The sequence below is a fragment of the Callithrix jacchus genome, chromosome 8, assembly GCF_049354715.1.
Source record: "Callithrix jacchus isolate 240 chromosome 8, calJac240_pri, whole genome shotgun sequence".
Classification (NCBI taxonomy): Eukaryota; Metazoa; Chordata; class Mammalia; order Primates; family Cebidae; genus Callithrix; species Callithrix jacchus.
This window is the reverse complement of record NC_133509.1, coordinates 123,035,158-123,061,196: the sequence shown is the minus strand read 5'-3', so window position 1 is coordinate 123,061,196 and position 26,039 is coordinate 123,035,158. Positions and strand designations below refer to the sequence as shown.

Sequence of the window (26,039 nt, the reverse complement as noted above, 5' to 3'; positions counted from 1 at the left end):
CAAGTGAATGATTTTTGAGGGCACCATTCTGTTGTTTGAGGGAATCACTGCCAATGTCGTGAGGCTCATTTTCTCTTTCCCTTCTCTCCTCCTTAGTCCTCTCCCTCTCGCTCTCTCACCTCTCCCCCTTTTCCTTTTCTTTCATTACAAAGCTTACAAAGAGAATACATGGTCATGGGAGAGACTCTGGAAAATGCAGAGGAGTACAAAGAAGAAAGTAAAATCATGTAACTGTCCTTTGTCCAAAGAGATCCACCATTAACACTTGATAATTGTGCATCTGAATCTTTTCTCTGAATCTACATTTGGCCCCAGTGCCTGGTGCTCCACTGGCCCCACAATACCCCTCCCACTGGCTCCCCTGTCCAAGTTTTCCTGACCTCTGGTACTGGCAGGGGTTGTCACCATGTCCTGGCCATAGCCTGTGCCTTCCCTGTGTTACTTCATCAGCTCCTTCTGAATTGCTGACCTCTGCTCTAACCCCTGATCATTCATGACAGTATTGCTACCCACCTTCTGCAGGTGACAAACCCTTCTGCCTTGGAAGTGGGGGGTGCTACCGTCCTGGAGCTGAGGGAGATAGACACCACCAGTAACACTATTCCCAGCAATAGATACAGCACCTTCCAAACTGCAGCTGAGACTAGCTGTACTTTTTTTTTTTTTGAGACTGAGTTTCGCTCTTGTTGCCCAGGCTTGAGTGCACTGACTCGATCTCGACTCACCGCAACCTCTGCCTCCTGGGTTCAAGTGATTCTCCTGCCTCAGTCTCCCAAGTAGCTGGGATTACAGGCACCCACCACCATGCCTGGCTAATTTTGTATTTTTAGTAGAGATAGGATTTCTCTATGTTGGTTAGGCTGGTCTCAAATTCCCGACTTCAGGTGATTCGCCTGCCTCAGCCTGCCTCCCAAAGTGCTGGGATTACAGGCATGAGCCACCATGCCTGGCTCTCTTTTTAACAAGACTTTTTAAGATTTAGGAATGTCAGAGAGATATTACCCACAGCAGTTACATCACATCAGGTACAGTTTTGGCTGTTCTTGGAGCCCAGAATTCCAGGCCTGTCCCAGGGTGTCCAGCTGGGTTGTGTCCTTGACCTGTCTCCAAGTGGCTAAAGCCAGCTTGCCCTGATCTCCAGGAGTAGCTGTTGCAGGCAGGCAGCTTAGCTCAAAATGAGACAGATTATGGTTAATTTAAACCAAAATGAAAAAAAAAATTTAAAACGATATTGTATAGCTACCAAATCCTTGGGATGGTTGGAAAACCAAACTTGGAAGGTACTTTGTTAAGACCAATGACCAAATCACACCATAGAACTGGTCCTGGAAGAAGCCACTGCTGTGTCTGCCTGGGCACACAGAGAGTGGCAGCCCCTGGGTGCTGCTGCTAGAACCATCCTTCTGACTGCTCCTGGAGTGAGGCATACACCACCATTGGTGCCACCAGCCCTGGAATGGCTTTCACACGGTCCTGTTTCTTTACATAACATCCATGATATGTCTGCTCCTGCCTACCCTGCCCCACCTCCCATGGAAGCTCCCTGCTGATGCTTTCACTTCCATCTTGATCAAGGGCATGCCCACCCAACTCAGGGTTCCATTTCCTCACCCTCTGTTGAAGGGCTTAGGAGGATCCAGGACTCTTGAGAGGTGGGTTGTGCACAGGTAGTGAGACATTTGGTGCCGGCATCAGCAGAAAGCTCTGCATCTAATCTCTTCCTCTTGGCCCCCTGGCTCTCCAGACTGGAGGTTTTGCTTCCCCCGGAAGACCCTAGGAAGACCTCATCTCTCCCACTGCACTTTCGCTCCAGGCGGAGTGGCCATTCTGCCTTCTCTCTGTCTCTGTTCCTAACCTGATCTGATCTAGTCTCTGAAAGGAGAAAGTGGTTCTGTAAGGGTGCCTCTGAGAATCTCTACACCTCTCCTCAGAACAGTCTGGGCACGGGGGTGCCAGTGAGAGGAAGGAGGAGGAGGAAAATGCAGAGAATTCTCAGATGACGAGTTCAAGATTTAACGCTGTTACATCTGAATTACATCTTTATGGTTGGGAAAGCCTGGGTCATGTGCTTGTATACTCATAGCAAGAGAGGCTGGGAAAGTCAGTAGGTGGTACATTGCATCTTCTATACTGGGAGGAGGTCCCTGTCTTTCACCAAACTAAAGAAGGATGTTCAAATTATTGGTGGAAACAAAAAGAATGACAAGGATCCTCTAACGTGGTCATGCCCTGTGATCACATTAGCTGTTTGGTCACAGAATGATAGTGGAGTGGCTTGGGTCACCTATGGCAGTAATGTTGATGATCATTTACCATACACTACAGGCTGAGCATCACCAAGTTTGGTCCAGTTCCATTTTCGAATCTTTCTTCTAACATGAGGTAAACATCTTCTAACATGAGTTCTGGAGGTCTTCTTTTGTGGCTTTTAGATTCTCAGTTTCTGGTCCTCTGAGAAGAACTGTTCAAACTGTTCATGCATATCTCTGCTAAACACTTTGCAGGAGCAAATGTAATCTAGAACTGCATTTTAAAGAGAATATTCTTGTAAAGGAAATATCACCTACAGAGATGCAACCCTAACGGTGAGCCACTGTTGACTACTTTATCTCATGGAGCAAGTGTCCCTCGAGTCACAGCCCTGGGATGCCTCCATCTGCTTTCATTTGCATAGCTAAACAGCCCAGTCTTCACAAAAGGTAAATGTCTACTTTATTCATTACATTAAGCTCCACGAAAGAGTTTGCCTATAACTTAGTTATTTTAAGAGGAAAAAATGTATAGATTAAAAGCCAGGACATTTATTATGCATGTTCAGCAATCAAAATAGGCTTCAGTGTAGTCCTTCTCCGCAAATCCCACCTAATCAAATTAAAGAGAAGTGCTACTCTTTAATAATCATACATGAATGATAGATGAATGAGCAAAAGAATCGTGTATGCATTTATTTGTCCACCACACACACTTGGAGCCTGGATTTCCTGGAGGTATTTATATAAAACTTAGATGACTTGCAAAGAGGACAAGTCTCCTAGGATGTCAAGGTACCTGCCTTGGGTCATTCTGCCATGAGGCCTCCAATGGAAACTTCGTCAGGTGTAGAAAATGGCCATTGTACATGAAGTCCAAGTTCACTGGCACCTCCTTAGCCTCCTTGCAGGGTATTTCTCTCCACCACTATTCCTTTATTTTGGATCATAAAGGAATCTTGCAAGAACTCCCGTTACTATGAAGAGGGAATCTTGATGTATGGACAATAAACATGGAGACTGTTATAGGCAAACATCGGGAGGTCTGGAGGTCTTCTTTCGTGGCTTTTAGATTCTCAGTTTCTGGTCCTCTCAGAGGACCAGAACCCACAAACTCTCACTCTGTTTCCCCTTCACAACACGTCTGATTTGTCACAAACTGTGATGAAATATTTCCTTGCATGATTGTTTAATGCTTGTCTCAGCTCCTACTAGCTCTGTGAGACTGGGGGCCATTTTGTTTAAATCATTGGTAAAGTCAGCTTACTCCCTGACAGAGAGTAGGTACATGATCAATACTGAAAAAGGAATGGACAAATTATAGAGTTCAGCTTCATTCATAGCTTAAAAAATATGCAAAAGGAATAATTTTCTTACTTTTAGGTGCTTCTTCCCAGTTCCCTCAGTGCAGGCCTTTCCAGTGTAGGGTTTATTTCTGCATGACTTTCTATAAAGTTGTATTTCCTTCTTATCTATCTTTTCATTCCGCATCTAACTAGAAAGTTCATGTGTATCCCTTTCTCGCTTCTCTCCATTTTCTTTTTATCTCTGAAACAATTAGCTACACGCCTAGCTGGGAAGCCTTCTTTTATCTCCAGGGAAATTGTAGAGCTCTCAAACCATTGTTCCATCTCGTCCTTCTATACCCTGTCTCTACTAAAAATACAAAAATTAGCTGGGCGTGGTGGTGCACTCCTGTAATCTCAGCTACTTGGGAGGCTGAGGCATGAGAATCGCTTGAACCTGGGAGGCAGAGGTTGCAGTGAGCCGAGATTGTGCCACTGTACTCCAGCCTGGGCGATAGACTGAGACTCCATCTCAAAAAATTCATGGTAACAGGACTGATGATAAAAAGATGATTATATGGTTTTTGAAAGAAACCAATAAACAGCGTCCCTTCTTTCCCACCCAAATATGAACCAATGAGATAATAAGACAAAGAAGATGATAAATTGAAGCTTAACATTACTATATTCCCTTTATTCTGCAGAATATGGCTTATTTCTGTGGGAAGATGAGTTTCCTAATACAACCTCAGAATTAGATAGGAGATCATAAGGAGTACTTCTTCAGGGAAACTTGTTTCCAAAAGGAAGAGGAGAGGAAGAGACTGAGTTCAGTTTCCAGATCAGAATAAGAGTTGAATGGCCATGTGTATTACAGGCCACAGGTGAAGCTCCCTATACAGGGAAAGGAGCACTGGGGTGGAAAATGAGTATTTATCCTATTAGAGGGGTCTTGTGCCTTCACTATGCACCACTTAACCAGTAAACTGACCTCCAGCCTTGTTAGCCAGTGGGAGAAGAGTGAGTCTACCTTTCAGCTGTCAGCATTGTTGCTATAATATTATTGTATGCTTCTGTTTGTGATGGTGGAGAGGGCATTTGAGATGGAGGCATTGTCCATCATGCTAGTAGGATAAATTTAGAATTTGGATAGGTGAGCAGCCAGGAGGGGCATGTTTTTGGGATTTTCAGGAGTTACTCAGTTGGTGTGGCTCATCAGCAGGTACCCATCCTCCTTACTTTTCCACGGGCTTTCTTCCGTACTTTGACCAAAGAGAAGGACCCTTCTTCAGTTAAGGATTTGTCTGGATGTTTTCTACATGTGGTGTTATCGCTTGTGAATTGTTCTTGCCTCTGAGGCATAGCTTCTGAATACTTGGCTAACAAAGATTTAAAGATCGTCCATTACAGTTGGCATGCTTTTAGGTTCCACATGCCAGAGCTACAAGAATGTTCTTCTTTCCTTTCTTCTCTCCCAGGTGATATATTTGGTCACCCAGGCATCATTAGGTACTAAGCTTTGCCTTCAATATCTACCAGGGTGGGGATCATGGACAGTTCCTCAAAGACTTTCAGCCAATGGCTCAGCTTCCCACTGGACTTTGTGTGCAAGAGGAAGGAACTTTCTTTTCTTTTTTTCCCTTTCTTCTCTCTCTCTTTTTCCTCATTTCCTCCCTCCCTCCCTCTTTCCCTTGAACTGCCATGTCCCTTGCAACTAGAATGGTCCCTGACATGTAAAGGTTTTAAATAATTACGTACAGAATGAATTAAATGCAAAATCTTGTGTTCCAATAGTGTATTATCTTCAAATGTTAATAGCCACCAGTTTTTTAGAATAGAAAACTTCTGAAAATTTTAATTAAAGTCTTTCTGCAGTGAAACTGCTGAGTTTTTTTTCCTTTTCCTTTTCTTTCTTTTATTTTTTTTGAGATGGAGTCTCTCTCTGTTGCCCAGGCTGGATACAGTGGCATGATCTTGGCTCACTGCAACCTCTGCCTCCCAGGTTCAAGCGATTCTCCCTGCCTCAGTTTCCTGAGTAGCTAGGATTACAGGTGCCTGCCATCAGGCCCAGCTGATTTTTGTATTTTTTAGTAGAGATGGGGTTTCTCCATGTTGGTCAGGCCAGTCTTGAACTCCTGACCTCAGGTGATCCGCCTGCCTCAGCCTCCCAAAGTGCTGGGATTATAGGTTTGAGCCACTATGCGCAGCCTGAGTTTTTATTATTTGTGAATTTTATTTTTCTTCCATCCCAGATGCACCTATGTTGGTAGTCTAGTGATAAACACAATTTACCTGTATATACCAACATCTTTTTCAAAAACTTTGCATGGAGAAACCAGCAAAGTACTGCACTGGCCACGCTGTCATAGGTGTCATGCAACATGACTGAGAGTCAGAAGCTGGATTTAAACTTCTATTTGTGGGGGTAGATAGGATCCATTTGTGTATTCAGCTTTTGAGTAGGACATTTTCAGTAGCCGTCATATAGGTTCCACTTCACTATTTTCACTGATGTGTGCTAAGAGTGTCTCTGTCATGGAGATTTCAGGCAAGCAGTGTTTAAACGCTCTTCTCATAGTTTATAGAATTGCTAGTGCTACAAGGCCATTCATCGTGATGTTGAAATTATTAGTTATAAGTGAGCCTTCTGAAATAAATCTTGGAAGAAAACAAGATATAAGAGAATAAGGTCTGCTGGGCACAGTGGCTCAGGCCTGTAATCCCAGCACTTTGGGAGGCTGAGGTGGGTGGATCATGAGGTCAGAAGTTCGAGACAAGCCTGGCCAATATGGTGAAACCCCGTCTCTACTGAAAATACAAAAATTAGTCAGGTGTGATGGCGTGTGCTTGTAGTCCTGGCTACTCGGGAGGCTGAGGCAGAAGAATTGCTTGAACCCAGGAGGTGGAGGTTGCAGTGAGCTGAGATAGTGCCACTACACTCCAGTCTGTAGAAAAAGGAAAAGAAAATAAAGTCAATCCTCTTGCTAGGCAGTTCTCATTATCTTTCCATTTTGAGAAATTATCCTCAGTTCAGTTGTATTACTATGGTGATGTGTTTGCATTTCAACAAACCAAACCAACCCATAAACTGAGCTCTGCATGTTTAGCTTCTGTCCTAGGATTTTTACTTCAGTGTCTTTATTCTTGAGTAAAATCCTCAACATTCTGGCTAGAAATCACAACAAATAGATAATTTTCCAGCCTGACAAAACAATCTGAATTGTTAATCTCAGAATTCGAAAAAATTACATAAAAATGCAAACAAGGGGATTAAAGAGGGGGTGAAAATCAAATGAAAAAATGGCCTACAAATGAATGGAAGTATACATGCTCTCCAAAATAACATTGTAGAAGTAAACAGAAACAGGCAGGGAATTATGCTTAATGAGAATTGGACATGTGGCTTAGCCCTCTGAGGTCTGAAACAAGTAAACACTTCCCGAATTGTCAGTCCATACCTCCCTCTCTCAAAGCAGAGCTCTTAGAACTGTCTCCCTCTCCTGTTTACGAAGCTTACTTGGTCTTTGGAACAATTGTACATGTAATTTTAAAGGAACTCTACAGGAGATGGATTTTGAGTACTTCAAAAATTGCTATAGTTTGTATCAATCAGATATGGGGGACAGTTTTGCAAAATACTGTTTGTGTAAAGAGACAGGAAGAGCATGTGCTCTGTTCTAACCAATCAACAAAGTGTGAAAACACGATTTAGAGAGAAGTACACAACCATCCTATCAGTTCTACCCAAATATCACATCAGACCATCTCTTCCCTGATAACAGTTTTGTTAGCCTAAGGACACATTAGCTCAGTTAGATCTGGGCTCTCACAGAGCTTTCTGCTGGCTGCTCTGCTTACTGGTAAGTAAGCAACGCAATTTTGCCTAGCAACCCCACCGTGGAAACACTGCTCCATTCTGTAAGTGGCAGGGGATGTGGCAGGGAGGCAGGGAGAGTGAGGTTTGTGCCTCTCAGAATCCCTGTGCAGCTGGTTCCCGACTTCCTAAACATTATCTGCAATTCTTGGCAGCTTCTGAAGAATGATGAAAAACGGGTTGGGGAGGTGGCTGAGCCTGGGGTTTGGGGAGTAGGGTGGAATTAATTGTAAGCCAAATAAAAAAGCTTCCAAGATTACGCGTTGAGACTGTCTGAGAGCTCAATCGAGAGTTGGCATAGAGGAACCAAAGGAGAATGAGAAAATTTTTTGTCATTGATGATGAGGTATGCAACATATGTAGGAAGGGACAACCAGCAGTGACCTCCTGAAGCTAAACAAAGATTATCTTAAGCCATATATGAGGGAACATTGCTCAATGGCAAAGAGAAGCATTAAATCTGGGACTGTCTATGTCTAAGGAGAAACTGAGCTTTTACATTAAAATTGCCTGTTAACAATCACTGAATATTAACCAGGCACTATGCTAAGCTTTTACACACTGTTTAATCTTCCAAACAATCCAGTAAGGTGGGGTTTCTTATCTTCATCTTACAGAGGAAAAAACGAATGCACAGAGAGGTTGAGAAACATGCCTAAGGTCACTCAAGTATTTAGCCGTGGGAATGGGATGTGTCTCAGGCAGTCTTTCCCTAGACTCCGTGTTTTTTTTTTTTTCTTTTTTTGAGCTGGAGTCTTGCTTTGTCACCCAGGCTAGAGTGCAGTGGTATGATCTCGGCTCACTGAAACCTTCGCCTCCTGGATTTAAGCGATTCTCCTGCCTCAGCCTCCTGAGTAGCTTGGATTACAGGTGCCTGCCACCACACCAGGCTAATTTTTGTATTTTTAGTAGAGAAGGGATTTCACCATATTGACCAGGCCGGTCTTGAACTCCTGACCTCAAGTGATGCACCTGCCTTGGCCTCCCAAAGTGCTGGGATTATAGGCATGAGCTACCACACCCGGCCAACTCCATGTTCTTAAACACTACTCGGTTTTCTAGCGGTAGTGAAGAGGGCTAATGGGGACAAGAAAACTGAAGATCACCATACGGCACATGAGATGGTTTGTGATTCCGTTGTGAAAGCCACAGTTTAAAATGTTCAAATAAGGCAACTTTTTTTTTTTTTTAATATCTAGAGGGCAGTACAAACATGGGTATCCAGAATAACAGATATTGCTAAAACCTTACACCCACAGCACTTCTTTTTATAGCAAAGTATGGGTATACACATATTTTCATACACCTACACACACATACACATGCAAGACGTGTATTTCTTAAGTCCCTAAAATACCCTGATAATTAAATGCTCCAAACATTCTCTAAGCATCACCCTTGGATGTCTGGGAGAAGCAGACCCGGAACACACTTGTTGGCCTGGGCAATGAGTAGTGGTGAAATGTTTACCTTGCTGATAAACTCTCCAGTAGAGGATGCAATTAAGATGCCACAAGCTAGCGTTTGTTATACATCTCCTTGTCTGCCATCAAACAAATCCACCCCTGCCCTTCCCCATCTTCCCTTCTGCCCATCTCCTGAAGTCCAGGAATGTCTCCAGCTTCCTACGTACTTACAGTCCTCTTTTGCCAACCTCAGCCTCATTCAATTACATTCACATCTCAATTTATGACTTAACAAGCATCTCACAAACATTTAATTCACTTTAATTTCATTATGCGTTTGAGGAGGAAGATTTGTAGAGGGGGGAATGATGCTTCCGTTGCCAGCAGCAATTAGATAGATCTATGGTGTGAAATCTCCTTTTGGGCTTTGAACTTTTCATACATCTCTGCAGAAAAAAATCTAGGCTAATTAAGTTCCTGGATTCTCAGAGGGGCTCACCTGCCTTTACAAAATCGTCCTATAATAGCCAACACGAAAATTTATGAAATGGACAAAACATTCCCTGCAGTTCTCAGGTAATTTATCTTGTTATGACACTTTCATGTGTGAAAAAGTCATTATTTTCACATAGTTTCAACAGTATCAGTAAATTATAATTTTTTTTTTCAAATGGTTTCTCTGAGGAGATTAGCAGGGTTTCTATATCAGAGTATAGATGAAATAATTTTTCCCTCTTCCCATTTTATATACTAGATACCCTCTCGGGAGTTAGAAAAGTACCTCCTTTTTATAAGGAAAGATGGCATTTCTTTAACTTTTCCTGGACAGATCACCAAGGGACCATTTTTTTATTCTTAGTCTTCCTTCACAGAAGGGACAGAGGACTGCCCATTTTCAGCAGGAGTTAGTCTGATTTCTTTTGTTGGGTGCAGACGACTTTGTTTGGCAACTTTCTATGGGCTGGTGAATTGCCAAATTACTTGAAAAGCTGTTTCCATTGTTAAGCACTGGACTGAGAATTAATTACATCAGAATTCTAATCTGGCTCTGCCCCTAATTAGTAGCATCATTTTATGCAAGACCCTTATCCCCTCTTGGCTTCTGCTTTGCATGCATAAAATGAAGGATATAATGCAAAGCTCTCTCTGTGCTTGGTGCAATGAAGAGGATGCAGTCTCTTGGTATGGGTTTCCTATATTGATGGCCCGAAATGTGGTGTACCTTTGCAGAAAATGGATCTAGGCAATGTAGAAAGGCCATGCATTCCGGTGTTAAACACAGTGTTCATATGTGTATTCTGGTATATGATACCAAGGCCCCCGACGACAGTCTCCAGCACCAATTCTGAGAGTTTTGAGGATTTTTCAGCTTAGAGTCAATTCCAGTGTTGCCTTTAGCACACCCAAAGAAAATACAACCAATGCTACCAGCCCCACTCCTGGGCTCCATTGGCATTCCTTTGCCCCAGTATCAGTCTAATTCCCATTCCAGATGCTTTTTTGTTAAGTGACCCAATGACTGACTCCTTCAGAAGCTGACATGAGATGAGGTTTGCAGAGATGGATAAAAATTCAAAGCCCAAAAGGAGATTTCACCACAGATCATTAAGTCAATCTAATTGTTGTCCTACTATCCGTTTAGACAGGGATCCTGTAATGCTAACTCCTGTCCTGTCTCTTGTGAGTGATACAGTCAACACACATGATGACCACAGCACCAGCTCAAACAGGTGTGCTTTAAACCAAAGGTGTGTTATAAATGTACAGCCTCAGCAGGGACAAGGGAGGGGGGTGAAGAAACACACATATACTTGGCTAGAGTCGGTCATGATGAAGATGCGGGTGGCTGTGTTTTCCTTTTCATCCAAACATTTTGGCCCGACTCAGATAATTTTTTTCTAGCATACTCTCTTTGATGGAAGGGAAATGGTGCAAATCCATCACCACCATTGTGGAAAGAGCTCCAAATTCATTCTCACAAATGGAGGATCAGTAATACTACATGACAAATAGCAGCAAGCCTTTCTGGGAAATCATTACATTTGCACCAGTGAGGAAGTTAGAATCAGTATTTGGGCTGCAGTCATGGAACCATTCAAGAAACATTCAAAGAATCGGCTAAGCAGGCTTTTTGTTTGTTTGTTTGACCTGGTGTTCACAAACAGGCTTCAAGGAGCCTGAGAACCCCCTAGACCACTTGAAAACTTCTGTATGTCATTTTTTAATTGGAAAGCGTTAATAACGTTCATCAAATTTCCTCCAAGCAGCCAATGACCAGAAAAAGGTTAGAAGTTACTGACTTCAACCATTGTGGAAGACAGTGTGGCGATTCCTCAAGGACCTAGAAATAGAATTCCATTTGACCCAGCAATCCCATTAGTGGGTATATAGCCAAAGGAATATAAATTGTTCTATTATAAGGACACATGCACATGAATGTTCATTGCAACAGTGTTTACAATAGCCAAGACTTGGAACCAACCCAAATGCTCATCGATGATAGACTGGACAGGGAAAATGTGGCACATATACACCATAGAATACTATGCAGCCATAAAAAATGATGAGTTTGTGTCCTTTGTAGGGACATGGATGAACCTGGAAACCATCATTCTCAGCAAACTGACAGAAGAACAGAAAATCAAACACCGCGTGTTCTCACTCATAGGCGGGTATTAAACAATGAGAACACATGGACACAGGGAGGGGAGCATCACACACTGGGGTCTGTGGGGAGAACTAGGGAAGGGACAGCGGGGGGTGGGGAGTTGGGAGGGATAACATGAGGAGAAATGCCAGATATAGGTGATGAGAAGGAAGGCAGCAAACCACACTGCCATGTGTGTACCTATACAACAATCTTGCATGATCTTAAAATGTACCCCAAAGCCTAAAATGTAATAAAATATATATTACAAAAAAAAAGAAGGCACTAAATCAACTTTCAAAAAAAATCACTGACACAGTACCTTTTTCTGCACATCTGTATCCTGAATCCAGGATGATGCCCCTGACTTGCCTATCTTTCTGTTTGGCTCTTCCTAGAAAAAGCAAGTGAGTCAGACCAAGATCCGGGTCATCTCAACCATCCTGTTCATCTTGGCCGGCTGCATTGTGTTTGTGACGATTCCTGCTGTCATCTTCAAGTACATTGAGGGCTGGACCGCCTTGGAGTCCATTTACTTTGTGGTGGTCACTCTGACCACGGTGGGCTTTGGTGATTTTGTGGCAGGTAAGCACCCTGGGCATCCCAGGCACTGGGGCTCTGGTGGGGAAAATAATCTGTTGGCTGCGCTTTTCACAGTCAATAAAAGATGTTGCAGGAGAAGCAAATGAAGATGACTCAGTGTCGATATGGCTGTGACGAGGCTCGTTTCAAATCCCTAGTCCTATGTGATATAAACACCATAGGATTCTTCTGCCATGAAAGAAAGCCAACCCTTTCCTTCTCCGAATGCCTATTTCCCTTATTACATGAATTATGCAAGACTAAAGTGGATTTCTCATTGAATCTTGGACTTCTGAATTGTATTAAACCTCATGAATCAAATAATAAAGGCTGTGCTAGGAGGTGGCACATAGGAAACCCGGAGGAGGTTAGCATAAAATTTGGTCTGCAGTCACCTGCAGGTTCAGCTTCCTGACTCCCAGGTGAGAGCCACTGTCTCTGCAAAAGTTGGGCTGGGCATGCCTAGATACAAGACTAAGGACTTTGGTGACTACGGGGAGCTGAGAACTGCCCAGAGGGAATGTAAGCTCATGGATTCTGCAGGAGCATATACACAAGCAGTAGCCTTCCTTATAGAAATAAATGTGGATGAGCTATGTTTAAGGAAATAAAAAAAGTCACCATCAATTCCATCTAGGGCCAGGGAACTTGCAAATGAGATTTCGTTTTATGTGTGCGCCAGTTTCCCAACATCCAGTAGAAAGGTACGGATAGAAAGAAGAGGCCATCCTTCTCTTTTCCTAATGGGATGGTTCTAGGTGTTCAGAAGTGATCAATTTCTACTACAAGAAGTGAACACTTTGATCAACAACTCTATCATCCATCACAAGTTTGAAATGTCTGGGTGGAAAGAGAGAGAGAGAGAGAGAGAGAGAGAGAGAGTGTGTGTGTGCGTGTGTGTGTGTGTGTATCAGTTCCTGGTTAAGCGGCAGCCTGAGCTGAGCCCTAAGCAGACTGTTTTTGTTTTTGTTTTTTGAGACAGGGTCTCATTCTGTTGCTGAGGTTGGAGTGCAGTGGTGTGATCATGGCTCTCCGCAGCCTCGACCTCAGGCTCAAGCAATCCTCCCACCTCAGCCTCCTGAGTAACTGGAACTACAGGCATATGCCACCACACCTGGCTATTTTTTATTTTTATTTTTGTATTTTTCACAGAGATGGGATTTAGCCATGTGGCCCAGGCTGGTCTCGATCTCTTGGGCTGAAGTGATCGGCCTGCCAAAGTTCTGGGATTACAGGTGTGAGCCACTGCACCTGGCCAGACTGTTCTTGTTTGGAATGTGATCCCCGCAGTCTTGCTTTCTCCATGGAGTCCTGTGCACATCAGGCGGAGTGGGCTCTGGTCTCTGGGAGTCTGATAAACAGGAAATTCTGGAAGAGACGCCGAAGGTTCATCAATAGGGGAGCGGGTGCCTCCCTGTTAATTTTATAATACAAATAACTGGCAGAGTGGTTTTGTAGCTCTTCCAATTGGGCAGACAAAGACTGAAGTCCACTTTGTAGAAATAGTAGGGCTTTTCTTTCCTTCCTTTTTATTGGCTAAGGACTAAGAATTGCAAAGTGACTAAAATTTAGGTTTTTTGACTTTTGACTAAAAATCGATTTTTAGTCAATGTGACTACAAATCATTTGCAGAAAGCCTGGTGGCTGGGACTCTACCAATTTTTCCTTACTCACAGTGCTCAGCCATGGATGTCTGGTTAGTAGCCTCAAGCTCCAAAGAGATACTACACAGAGAAGCTGAGAAGTGAGAGGAGCAGTTAGACATGTATTCCAGTTAATTCCTTAGCATTATCCGTAGCGGGTCTATGGGAAAACTCAGTGGTGGTTCCAATCTAAGATAAACACATGTAGTGGCAGCTGGAGTTTTGAACTATTTCCCAAACGTCCTTAAGTACCCAAAGCATAATCTGCAGCAGGTAGTGCTTTAGAGCTCTCTGGAGTAGCACTGGGCTGTCCCGAGGACTACCTTTAATAAGATACTTGTGACAGACACAGATCTTTAACCAATGGCTTGGTTCAATCTGTTAATCTGAGGCACAAACAGCAGAGCCCTGGGAGTGAGATTTTTTTAAAAAATTATGCTCTTATTATTATGATTATTTTTGAGGCAGAGTCTCACTCTATCACCAGGCTGGAGTACAGTGGCGTGATCTTGGCTCACTGCAACCTCCACCTCCCGGGTTCAAGTGATTCTCCTGCCTCAGCCTCCTGAGTAGCTGGGATTACAGGCACCCGCCACCATGCCTGGCCAATTTTTGTATTTTTAGTAGGGACAGGGTTTTACCATGTTGGCCAGTATGGTCTCAATCTCTTGACCTCATGATCCACCCACCTCGGCCTCCCGAAGTGCTGGGATTACAAGCTGAGCCACCGTGCCCAGCCTGCTCTTGTCATTTATTATTATTATCTACATGGACTGAGCACTTAGTACAAACTAGCACTTTACCTTATCTTTACTTACCTAGTAAGGGCACAACCTACGTAGTCCCAGGTATCCTGAGTTTTACTGCTCTTGTCAGTGATTCAGAGCCATATTGCCTTTGTCCTGAGGTTTCTACAGACCATGGTCTCTTAGAAGTCACAGTGCTGGCCAGCCACAGTGGCTCATGCCTGTAATCCCAGCACTTTGGGAGGCCGAGGTGGGTGGATCATGAGGTCAACAAATCGAGACCATCCTGGCCAACATGGTGAAACCCCGTCTCCACTGAAAATACAAAAATTGGCTGGGTGTGGTGGTGCTCGCCTGTAGTCTCAACTACTCAGGAGGCCGAGGCAGGAGAATGGCTTGAACCCAGGAGGTGGAGGTCGCAGTGAGCCAAGATTGTGCCACTGCACTTCAGCCTGGCGACGGAGCAAGACTCCATCTTAAAAAAAAATGAGTCACAGTGCCGACTGCAATTAGGCCAGGTCCCTTCTAAGCTCCAGTTTTCAGAGCTTACACAGACTGAACTTGAGAACCCGTGCCTTAAAAGACTGGAAGTTGTTACTATCTTTTGGTCTGTGTGTACTCCCAGACGGAGTTGTGAAATACTGCAAGAGTCTAAGAGTGATAGGGAAGGTTGCCCAATCACTGAAAAAAGATACGTTAACAAGAGTCGACGGTTGCTCTGATTTGACATAGTACCAACTCTACTAGAAATGGAATCAGAACATTGATCCTGCAGGATTGATTGCTGATTTATTCTGTAGCTGACTCTTTTTAGGACAGCCTTATTACAGTATTTTGCAACTGTCTGGGAGCACACACAGAACTCCGAATCCAGACCAGCCACTCATAAAGGGATACTTAGAAGGGTGTTGACTGCCTGGTTCATTGTTCCTTGTTCACTAGCGCACCCTAGTGACCATCTTTGTTGGATGTTAGTGACTCACAAAGGTAAATACTTCTAGATAGCCCACAGGAGAAAGCTACAGATTTCTCTGGCATAGCACAGAAACCACAGAAATGAAATGAACCTCAAAAACCACTTACTGGTGCAGGAACTTAAATAGTATCCTAGAGCTCTAAAGATGCAGGAGAGAGTTGCCTGAAGGGAGAAACCAAAGGCAGCTGGATGGACCAAACTGAAGGGGGCTTGGCACAGAGAAGTTGGAATTCTAACATTAAGAAGTGGCGGTAGCTGTCAAGGCCTCGTGGTGTGCTGCGCTCTGTCGTAGATTGCGTTTGGGCATGTCGAGAGGAGCCACAGGCCACACTTCCTGCCCAGCTGCCTTTGCTGTGAGACTCAGTGGTGCTAGGTGTGAATACAGCTCTGGCCCAGTGGGAAAGTCTCTAATCACTCATCACGCAATGCCATAGTTACTGATCCATTGTTAATATCTGTTGTCTTAGAAACGGTCACTGCCTCCTTCGTTAGGCAACAGCGTTTCCCAGGGAGAAATTGAGGCTGAAGTCCTTTATTTCCAGGAGCTTCGGCACTTCTTCTTTAGGAGGGTGGGTTGTCCTTGCAACCTGTTTTGCATGGCCACCTCCTGCATTGCCTGTAGGAAGGTTAGAATAAATAGGCTAATTATTCAGAATAAATGACTGGTCCTTTCAGGAACAGCCAATCAATGCAATCAGGCAAGTGGCCAATTTGGTTTGATGGATTTTTACTGTAATCCTTATTTATAAAATAAAGGGATTGGCCTCAAAGGTCCCTTTTAGTTCTAGCTTATGGTGACTCTAATTACTCAGCCTAATTGACCCTTCTGAGTAGCACTATGCAAACACCATTCCTCAGTTAGCATTAAGTCACTATTGCCTGCATCAAAGTCCCAGTAATGCCATTTTATCTAATCTTACCTTCACACATCCATTTGTGTCCTGGTAAATGGATGAGTGCTTAAGATGGAAAGGGTTCCAAGAATTCCAAACCATAGCTGGTGATATAATGATATTTGATTGTTATTAAAATAAATTTAGTGAAGTTTAAGAAAAAACAATGACAGCCAGGTTCTGTTGTCCTGTAGTGCAGAGTCATTTTTCCTCCATGCTCAGGTTGAGCATAAATAGGTCAAGTTGGCCTATTTCTGGTATTGAGTTTAGTGGTCAAGAATCAAAAGAAGTAAAACCTCAAGTTAGGCTACTTTGGGAAAGGGAGGTGTATCCTCCTTGCCCTCTAACCCCGATCCACCTTGTACATAGCAAGCCTGACAGCCGCGTGTTAGATGATGATGGATGAAGTCTTCGCTTCATGGACTGGAATGTGTGTTCTCTGCAAAGACCATGCGCTAGATCATGGTTAAAGTAACATTTGGTTGTTTTCAGGGGGAAACGCTGGCATCAATTATCGGGAGTGGTATAAGCCCCTGGTGTGGTTTTGGATCCTTGTTGGCCTTGCCTACTTTGCAGCTGTCCTCAGTATGATCGGAGATTGGCTACGGGTTCTGTCCAAAAAGACAAAAGAAGAGGTAGGACCCCTTCCTAACTCTATAAATGTTCCCTGAGAACAGATGAGCTTGTGTCCAGAATTGCCTGTGTCTGTCCTGTGGGCTGGAGTGTTTCTGGCTCAGCTGGGGAGGGCTCCTAAACTTCCTCATGTTGAATTATTCCCTCAAAGCCAAAGAGAATGGAATAGCAGTTATTTCTGGATTCTTTTTTTAAATTTGTTTGTTTGGTAGGTGAGAAAATATGGTGATTCGTTTACCTTCCCATAAGTCCTGGAAAAACCAGTAAACAACAGCTGATTTTTTTAAAAACGAAAATGAAAATAGTCAGCAGAGGGAGACACTGGCTGGGGGCGTGGGGGTGGGCAGCCTGTCCTTCCAGTCTCAGGATCTTTGCAGAAATGCAGCTGAACGCCAAGAATCTTTCCTGATTCAGTAAGAAACTGAAATCATCGAATAGTGGCCCGCCACAGGGCAGTGAGCCCAAGGGGTCTTTTTCACTTATGTTCCCTCTTGGTTGTTGCATCCATAGAGACAAATACAACCCTGTGGACAGAGCCATGCATGTAACTTTACATGAAGGGAAGTAGAGGAAGACATAGAAGGAAAGATAGATTTTGTGATTAAAAAATAAATATTTATGTAGCTCTCTTAGGAAGAGAGGAAAATAAAGAAGGAAGGCCAAGGAAGGAGGGGAAAAAAGAGCTAAAGAAAGGCAGGGAGATAAGAAAAAACAAAGAAATCAAGAGAGGGCCAGCCTCTGTTTGCTTCATTCTGTATAAAAGGCCCCAGGAGAAAGTTGCTGAATGGAGAGATTTCCCGTATCATTTTCCTGGGCCCACATGCTAATTTTCTTGGCTTACATAAGTACTCCCAATGCAATTTCCAGACTGATTGTCCAGTCAGCTAACTGACCTGCCGAAAATCATCTATAACAAAAGAGAAGGGAACAACATGAATATTGACTTTCCTGAATGCACAAATTTGAGTTCCTCATTGGCAGAGGGAAGCATGGGACTTGTACTGTCAGCCTTGTTGATTAAAAGCCAAGAAATTTGGTGCTGCTCCTCAGGCAGAGTTCCACTTTAAGGAAGCCTGTTCTGTGGGCTTTGGCAGAACAGGCCCTCTTCCTGCACCCTCACCTGGGAAGTGGGTTATCAGGTGCCCTGGAGCATCTTCTTAAACCAGGGAAAGCCCCACAGCATGAGGCCATAGCGTGGCCTGGATAATTTGGCCAACCATCCCAGTTTCCTCAGGACTGAGGGAGTTCCTAGGACACAGGACTTTATTTTAAAACTGGGACAGTCCCAGGCAAACTGGGAGAGGCTGGTCACCCTGCCCAGAAAGAATACCAGAAAGTCAGGGAGGGCAGAAGGCCTGCTGAACATCTGTTGTGCCCGGGAGTGAGTGAGGGGCATTTCCTCATCTCAGGTGAGCTAGATGTGGTCACTCAAGTTTATGTCTGGGGAATGAGACCATGCAACTGACAAGACAGAACCGGAAGCCAGGCCTGCCCAACTCCACATTTTAACTTCTCCTGGAGAACGCCGTCCCCCTCTAAGTCACCATCTGCAAACCTCAGGCTTCTTGGGGTTCCCCACCACATGTGCCTCCCTGAGCCACATTAGTCACTAGCCAGTTTGGGATGGGTGTCTGGGTGGCAGAAGTACTAGGGCAGAAGATAGCATTTGCCTCTCTCCCTGGGGACGTGCTCCGCCACCTCCTGGCCTCCCTGTGGGAACACCCAAGGGCTGTGGGTGCTGGGAGGCCCGAGGCAGGGAGGCATTTGTCAGTGTATTGTTGCTCTTATGTCTCTTGGCCAGGTGGGTGAAATCAAGGCCCATGCGGCGGAGTGGAAGGCCAACGTCACGGCCGAGTTCCGGGAGACAAGGCGAAGGCTCAGTGTGGAGATCCACGATAAGCTGCAGCGGGCGGCCACCATCCGCAGTATGGAGCGCCGGCGGCTGGGCCTGGACCAGCGGGCTCACTCGCTGGACATGCTGTCCCCAGAGAAGCGCTCTGTCTTCGCCGCCCTGGACACGGGCCGCTTCAAGGCCTCATCCCAGGAAAGCATCAACAACCGGCCTAACAACCTACGCCTGAAGGGGCCGGAGCAGCTGAACAAGCACGGGCAGGGCGCGTCCGAGGACAACATCATCAACAAGTTCGGGTCCACCTCCAGACTCACCAAGAGGAAAAACAAGGACCTCAAAAAGACCTTGCCCGAGGACGTTCAGAAAATCTACAAGACCTTCCGGAATTACTCCCTGGATGAGGAGAAGAAGGAGGAGGAGACGGAAAAGATGTGTAACTCGGACAACTCCAGCACAGCCATGCTGACGGACTGCATCCAGCAACATGCTGAGATGGAGAATGGGATGATACCCACGGACACCAAAGACCAGGAGCTGGAGAACAACTCATTACTTGAAGACAGAAACTAAATGTGAAGGACATTGGTCTTGGACTGAGCGTTGTGTGTGTGTGTGTGTGTGTGTGTGTGTGTGTGTGTATGTGTGTGTGTTTTTAATATTCACACTGAGACATGTGCCTTAAACAGACTTATTAGTCCAAAATTACATAGCATTGAAGAATATATTTCACTGTGCCATAAACAACTGAAAACTTGCTCTGCCAAAAGGAATCAAAGAACAAGAACATTTCAGATAGCAACCATGGGACGCACCGAGAGTGTCTGTGCATGAAGCCGGTTCTGGCTGTACATGTTAAGGGCGTTTCAGTGGTAGTGCCGTATCCCTGGGCAGTGCCACCTGGGCACACACATAGACAAGGGCAGCTACTCCTCAGACAAGCCTCCTGAAAGAAACAGTTGTGTCTTTGGTGGAGTCGTTAGTGATATGTGCACACGCAGAAGGGGACCTGGTTGGGGGTAAACTGGTTGTATGTAACCAGGGTTGGGGTTGACATTTTGTTATGTTCTCTGAGCTGGAATTTTGATACACACCATTCACTGAATGGTGCATAATACCTAGTCTTTCTATGCTCCCAATAATGTCTGTGGGACCTGACAGCGCCTGGAATTTGTTGGAAGCAGATCAGAGCACATGTATTAAAAGGTGCAATTGCTTTTCTCATGACAAAGGAAAAAAAAATAATCACAAACACATCACACTGTGGATATCACCTTCACCAATGGCAGAAGCCTGCTGAGTTTGGTCTTTCTCACGGGGGTAGGTAGACCACATGAACTGGCGAGCATTGGTGAAAACGTGACATGAGCCGCTGCGTGGTTAAAGGCCAGTCGTGCATTTTCCTCAGTAGGTGCAATGGTGACAATAAACGGATTTGGAAATGTCCATGTTCACTTTGCTAGTGGAACTTTGGCTATAACTTATTTTGATAAGAGTGGAAGAAATACCAAAACAATTGCCTTGCATGATGCCAGTGGCTTGCTGTTCTGTCTAGCTGATCCTACATTTTTATAAAAATAGACATCCCGCATTTCTGAGACGTACCGAGGAGGACCGTGGCATCTTTTCATCTCAGGGCTTTTTGTCCCTTGGGTATCTTAGGGTAGACGTAGTTAAAAGATCCAATCTCGCTATCTCCAAACAAAAAGAAAATGTACCCCTTGTAAGTAAGCTTGAAATGTTTTGATTGCTTGCAGCATAAGTGCCATTAATTCTGTTTAACAATGATACTTAGAAATACTTAAACGATTCCATTTTACTTTTATGTTTGGGCAATCCTTTATTCTGAAAACGCCACTTCTTCTCCTTGCCTGTTTCTTTGTCTCACGTCAGTTATTCACTAAAACTGGAACACCCCTAGACTGATTGTTCCCAGGCAAACGATAAGCTAACCCATCACAATTGTGATTGGTCTGTGAGGCTAGAACATCCCGTAGAGGAAAGTCGGGGAATGGCTAGTCATAGGTTTTGAGATGATGATCTTCAATGGGTTTTTATCAGAAAGGGGAAAATACATACTCCTGTGTATGCCTCAGTCTTCATCATAATTGGCTGGTTCACAGATAGCTCTTTGGGCCACACACGAAAGCGTCTGGACCTGGCAACACCAGGTAGTTGCTAGTTATGGGTGTTCTAGGCTCGCTGCCACCTTTTAGAGAGTTCGTAGGATTTTACATAACTAAGCTGCAGTGTGGATTCACCAATAGTTCGGCACTAGCGGAGACTTCCAGAAACTGTCTAATGCTGTCTGACCTCCAGAGAAAGTTGTACCCATGATATCCTTGACCTGGTACCGTGGAAGACATGTCCCTGCCCATTTCTCAAAAATGCCCAGCTCTCCCCTGCCTGGAGCACATGCAATCCCCTCTCCTGGCCCCCAGACCTTCAGGCTCTGTTGAAGTTCTGGCATTGCCTTTGAGAAGGAGCCAGATAAGAATCAACTTGGATGAGGCCCTTCCTGTCCAAGGAGGGTCTAAGTCAACTCCTCCGTTGGACTGGAGATGGGGCTCAGGGGTGACATCCTGTGTTTACACAGTAATAAATAGTCACTTGGGAGGCAACGTTTATGCAGGTATGGATGTGGAGTTTTGCTATGGAAATCATTCCAGCCTGACAATGTGTTTTAAGGAATAGGTAGATAACTGGGACATCCTCTGTATTCTAGCAAGTCAAAGTTTCCTAATTAAACTGTCCATAGATCCCACTTATTTGGGTTTCCACTGTGTTATCTGGTACCTTCTTTGTAGTAATGTGTTAAAATTCCAGGCCCTACAACCAAATTTGGCAGAGGCTTCCCTCTCGTTTGTGCAGTGCCTCTGTGGGCCAGACACAGGATTAGGCACTTAATGAACGTCAGCTCAATAAAACCTCACGACACTCTGTGGGAAGTATTTGCAAACTCATTATATACACAAGGACACAGAGGCTCAGGGAAGCTATGTAAGGTACCTGGTGGCACACAGCAAGAAAGTGGTAGAGCTGGTATTCAAAGTCCAACCAAAGTCTGCTTTCAACTTCGCTATATAGTGTCTGTGTCATACACTCTTGTGAATGTGTGTTTGTGTGTATGTGTGTCTTCGTAGCTTCATGGACACAGCTTACAGATGTGGGGAGCAGATACGGAGGAATCTTCACCACCAAGGGGGAACAAGGTCTTTGTGTAAACATGGCTCGGAGGGTTGCCCCTGCAGACACCTACTGTACATTTATTTGGTTTTGGTTTTGGAAATTCTGTGTGTGGCGCCCTTTCCCTATTGTTAAAATGCCCTTTGAAAGCACTCTTTTGCACTTTACTTGCTGACTTTGTAGGAACTCTGCATACAGCAGGAATAAAATAGTTCAAAGCACTAAGCTGCATACCTTACCAAATGGAACAGGTGCATGTGTTGGTGTGTGCATAGATCTTCCCCAGTGAGTCAAGTCAGTCATATAGAGGGATCAAATGTAGCCTTGGGCTGGGAGTGGGGAAATTTTCTACACAACTCATTCCCTGAGTACATTTGGTCAAGGACCTGATGAACAAAATCAAAGAAGATCCTCTACGGAGATTGATCCATTAAATATTTGTGCAAAGTGTTTAGAAACCTACAAAATAATCTCGCAAGAAGCTGAGAGAGAATAAGAAATGGGATTCCTCTTCACATAAACTAAGATTTTGGGGGAGGCCATTTGTTTTGAAGTTACTTAAATGCTACCTTTTTTAGATGGGGCCAAATGGCACGTAAAGTACGCGTGAGAAGGCAACGCTGCTGCAGTCTATACACACATCAGCACAGCCCTCCCTTTCCAGTTTGCACTCCCGCTGCACCACAAATCTAGGAGAAGTGTTTTCATTTCGCACATGGAAAGAGCACACGTCCACCATCTTCAGTGGGTGGTGTTTTTTGCTTCACTGGCAACTGGGCACTGAATTTTTCATGCATGACAGATCTGGAGGTTTACTGGTGAGAGAGCCAATGGGAAATTTGGAAAGAGTACAGCTCCATACCCAGTCCTAACCCGATAGTGTATACTTTGTGTGTGTGTGTGTGTGTGTGCACGCTTGTGTGTGTATGTGGGGGTTGGGGTGGTGTTGGGCCATCTCCGTCCCGTTACTAAGGTAACTGGGACTATTTGTGCTTCACCAGTCATATCCTGTGATTGTGGGCACATCAGTTCCCTGCCTAGATCTCTGTTACTTTGTCTGCACATCAAGGGAGTTGAGCACACATACTTGTCAAGGGCCATTGGAGTTGTGCAGTTCTCTAACGAAACACTCCCTAGTCCATGAGTTCATTAAATTTGTTAAGAAAGTTATAAGTTGGATTTGTGAATACTGACTCATTGTCTTGCCCATTTTAGGTTAAAGTAAGAGCTTAGTCTCCTGCCCTTTGGGATTATGTTTTTTTGGGGATTGATGGAGACCAGATGTACTTGGGAGACTGGTGTCCAAATTCGGATCATGCCCTGTGTAGGCTCTCTCTATCCTCCCTTATAGCTCTTTAGTGTACTGTCAGCGGGAGGGATCATACTGTGAGGGCATTTTTTGCATGGTGTTGAGACTAGTTACAGAATTTTAAGCTGTTGCTATTTGCAGTCAATTGTAGTACTTTACATATCTTGAATTCAAGTACTATGATCAGATAGACCTCACACACACACACACACACACATACACACACATGCACGCACAAACACACACATACACAACCCAGAGGAAATGGCTGCTTTGGGTTCTATAAGGACCATTCCATGTTTGAAGACCTAGTTGAGCTAAATACTAAGAAACCGCCCCCTTGCCTCCCTCTGAGAAGATACCATTTCCTGGCTTTGTCAATGCTGCCTGTCTATTTGCATGCTGGGTTTTGAGGACTAGTGAGAAAGTGGCCAGAGTTTGGGTGGGGCTGGTTTTTACCCGCTGGATTTGTGAGAATGTGAAGCATCCAGTGTGTACCAGGGTTTCTGAACCATGGAAAAGGCATAGGAAAACAAACATTCAGAGCCCTGTAAAACGAGAAAGCAAAAACCAGCCAGTGTTACATTCCATATCTCTGCTTGTTGCATTTTGCTAATATGGGGTTATTCTTTCTCAGTGTTTTGATGCAATTGTGTGCAAAGACAGTGGCTGAGTGAGCAGTAACAGCCGGCTAGTAATGGCCTTATAAAGAAAAAGGGTAACTCTGAAACAAAAATCAGTTTAATGTGGTATTGTGGATGCTGTTTATTCCGCATATGGAAGCTTTGGAACAGCATGCTAATTACATGGCTGGAACCAAAACCCTGCCCTCTGCCCCTGCACCTTCACTGGACTTCACCAACCCACCCATACTCCATGTAAACCTCAGTTCTCCCATGGCTGTTGGAAGTCGCATGACATCAGTGCCGTGGCATTGAGAAAAGGAGAGGTGTCTCTGATTTTACTGAAAGTGATTATCATTTTCACAGGTGCCTGAGATTTGGTATCTACTTTGTGTTCTTGACTGTTAAATGAAAAATCTCAAATAGTTCCCTGTGCATTAAAAAAAAGAAATTATTTTGAGAGGACTCCTGCTCCATCAATTCAGCAGATCTGCGCTGCAGAAGGTAACTGCGGACCCTATCCTTTGCTGTCAGGGCTCTGAGCTTGAAGGGAGAAGGTGCAGCAGTACCTAGAAGCGATATGCAAATCACCTCACATGCCAGCCTCTGGCCTCTCTCCCGTCCCAGAATCACAGGCAGGGGACCCAGTGACAAAGATGATAAGTCCATGTGTGGAGGTGTTTTACTTATTTTTCTCTCTGTAGGATTTCATGGTGCTTTAAAAAAAAAAAAAAAAGGCATTTTACAGAAAATAATGTGGGGGGAGGGGGATTTCATAATGTTCTTAGGGAAAGTACAAAACAAATTTGCTTGTAACATTTCAATAAGCTGTGCTGCTATTGTCTTTATTTGATGATGTAATTTTTTTTTCAATGACGGAGAAAATTGCAACAAAGACCTTCTGGAAGATCCAGCCAATGTCTCTCCTGTTTTCCTTTCTTTTGTGGGGCTGAGCGTGGTTCCTAATAGAGCATGGGATGGGAGCTCTGCTCTGGACCACTGATACTTTGTCCTGATGGCAGGATAGGTGCTTCCCCAAGCTTACACTTATTTCTGACATTCATGGGCCTGTGGAAACCCACTCTGTCTTGCAGGAGGAGGAGCGCAAAGCAATCCATGAAGAGAAACCTTAAAAAACCCAGGATGGGCCGGGCGCGGTGACTCACCCCTATAATCCCAGCACTTTGGGAGGCCGAGGCAGGTGGATCATGAGGTCAAGAGATTGAGACCATTTTGGTCAACATTGTGAAACCAGGTCTCTACTAAACATACAAAAAAAATTAGCCGAGCATGGTGGCGTGCACCTGTAGTCCCAGCTACTCGGGAGGCTGAGGCAGGAGAATTGCTTGCACCCAGGAGGTGGAGGTTGCGGCAAGCTGAGATCACGCCATTGCACTCCAGCCTGGGTAACAAGAGCAAAACTCCGTCTCAAAACAAAACAAAACAAAACAAAACAAAACAAAACAAAACAAAACAAAACATACCCAGGATGGTTGCTGCACATTGAATTTCATTTCTCTATTTTAACCTGATCTTGATTGCACATTGCTGGGACTACACCAGCATGATAAATCACATTTTCTTGGTGAAAGACTAAGTTTCAACATCGTGACAGGTCTTCCAGTATAAAATGAACAACCCCTTGGATGCCGACATTTCATGCGGTGTTTGGTTTTGCCCTTGCTATGTGTCTACCAGCCATGAGCTTATTAATATTGACTAGAGATAAAATTATGAGCATTTCTGAGCAATGTTATTTACCAGGTACTCTCTTGGACAGTTTATAAACGTCCCATTTACCTTCACAAATGCAACTGTAAGTTGAGTGTCTTCATTTTAAAGATGAAAACGTCGAGGCTCAGAGAGAAGACAACCTCCAACCCGAGTTAATCAGCTCCAAACTTGAGTCTCTCACTTGACCATGTAGCTGCAAGGGACATATGCTTTAATGACTTTTCCAATGAATGTGATGTGATTCTTTCTGACTTGTCTTCACTATCTCTCCTTTTTTTTTTTTTTGAGATGGCGTCTCGCTCTGCCACCCAGGCTGGAGTGCAGTGGCACAATCTTGGCTAACTGCAATCTCCACCTCCCAGGTTCAAGTGATTCTCCTGCCTCAGCCTCCTGAGTAGCTGGG

The 26,039-nt window shown here is 44.4% G+C and overlaps 1 protein-coding gene across 4 annotated transcripts in view; it reads left to right on the top strand.

The window, feature by feature from the left end:
- KCNK10 (potassium two pore domain channel subfamily K member 10) overlaps positions 1–24,815 on the top strand; it is a 155,059-nt gene extending 130,244 nt beyond the window's left edge. For all 4 annotated transcript variants that reach the window (XM_035261229.3, XM_054240249.2, XM_035261228.3 and 1 more), the window contains 3 exons: positions 11,861–12,047; positions 16,795–16,937; positions 18,737–24,815. In XM_035261229.3, the coding sequence (XP_035117120.3) occupies positions 11,861–12,047; positions 16,795–16,937; positions 18,737–19,357 (951 nt within the window). In that variant the 3' untranslated portion in view covers positions 19,358–24,815. The remainder of the gene's footprint in view (positions 1–11,860; positions 12,048–16,794; positions 16,938–18,736) is intronic.
- The last annotated feature ends 1,224 nt before the right edge of the window (positions 24,816–26,039 follow it).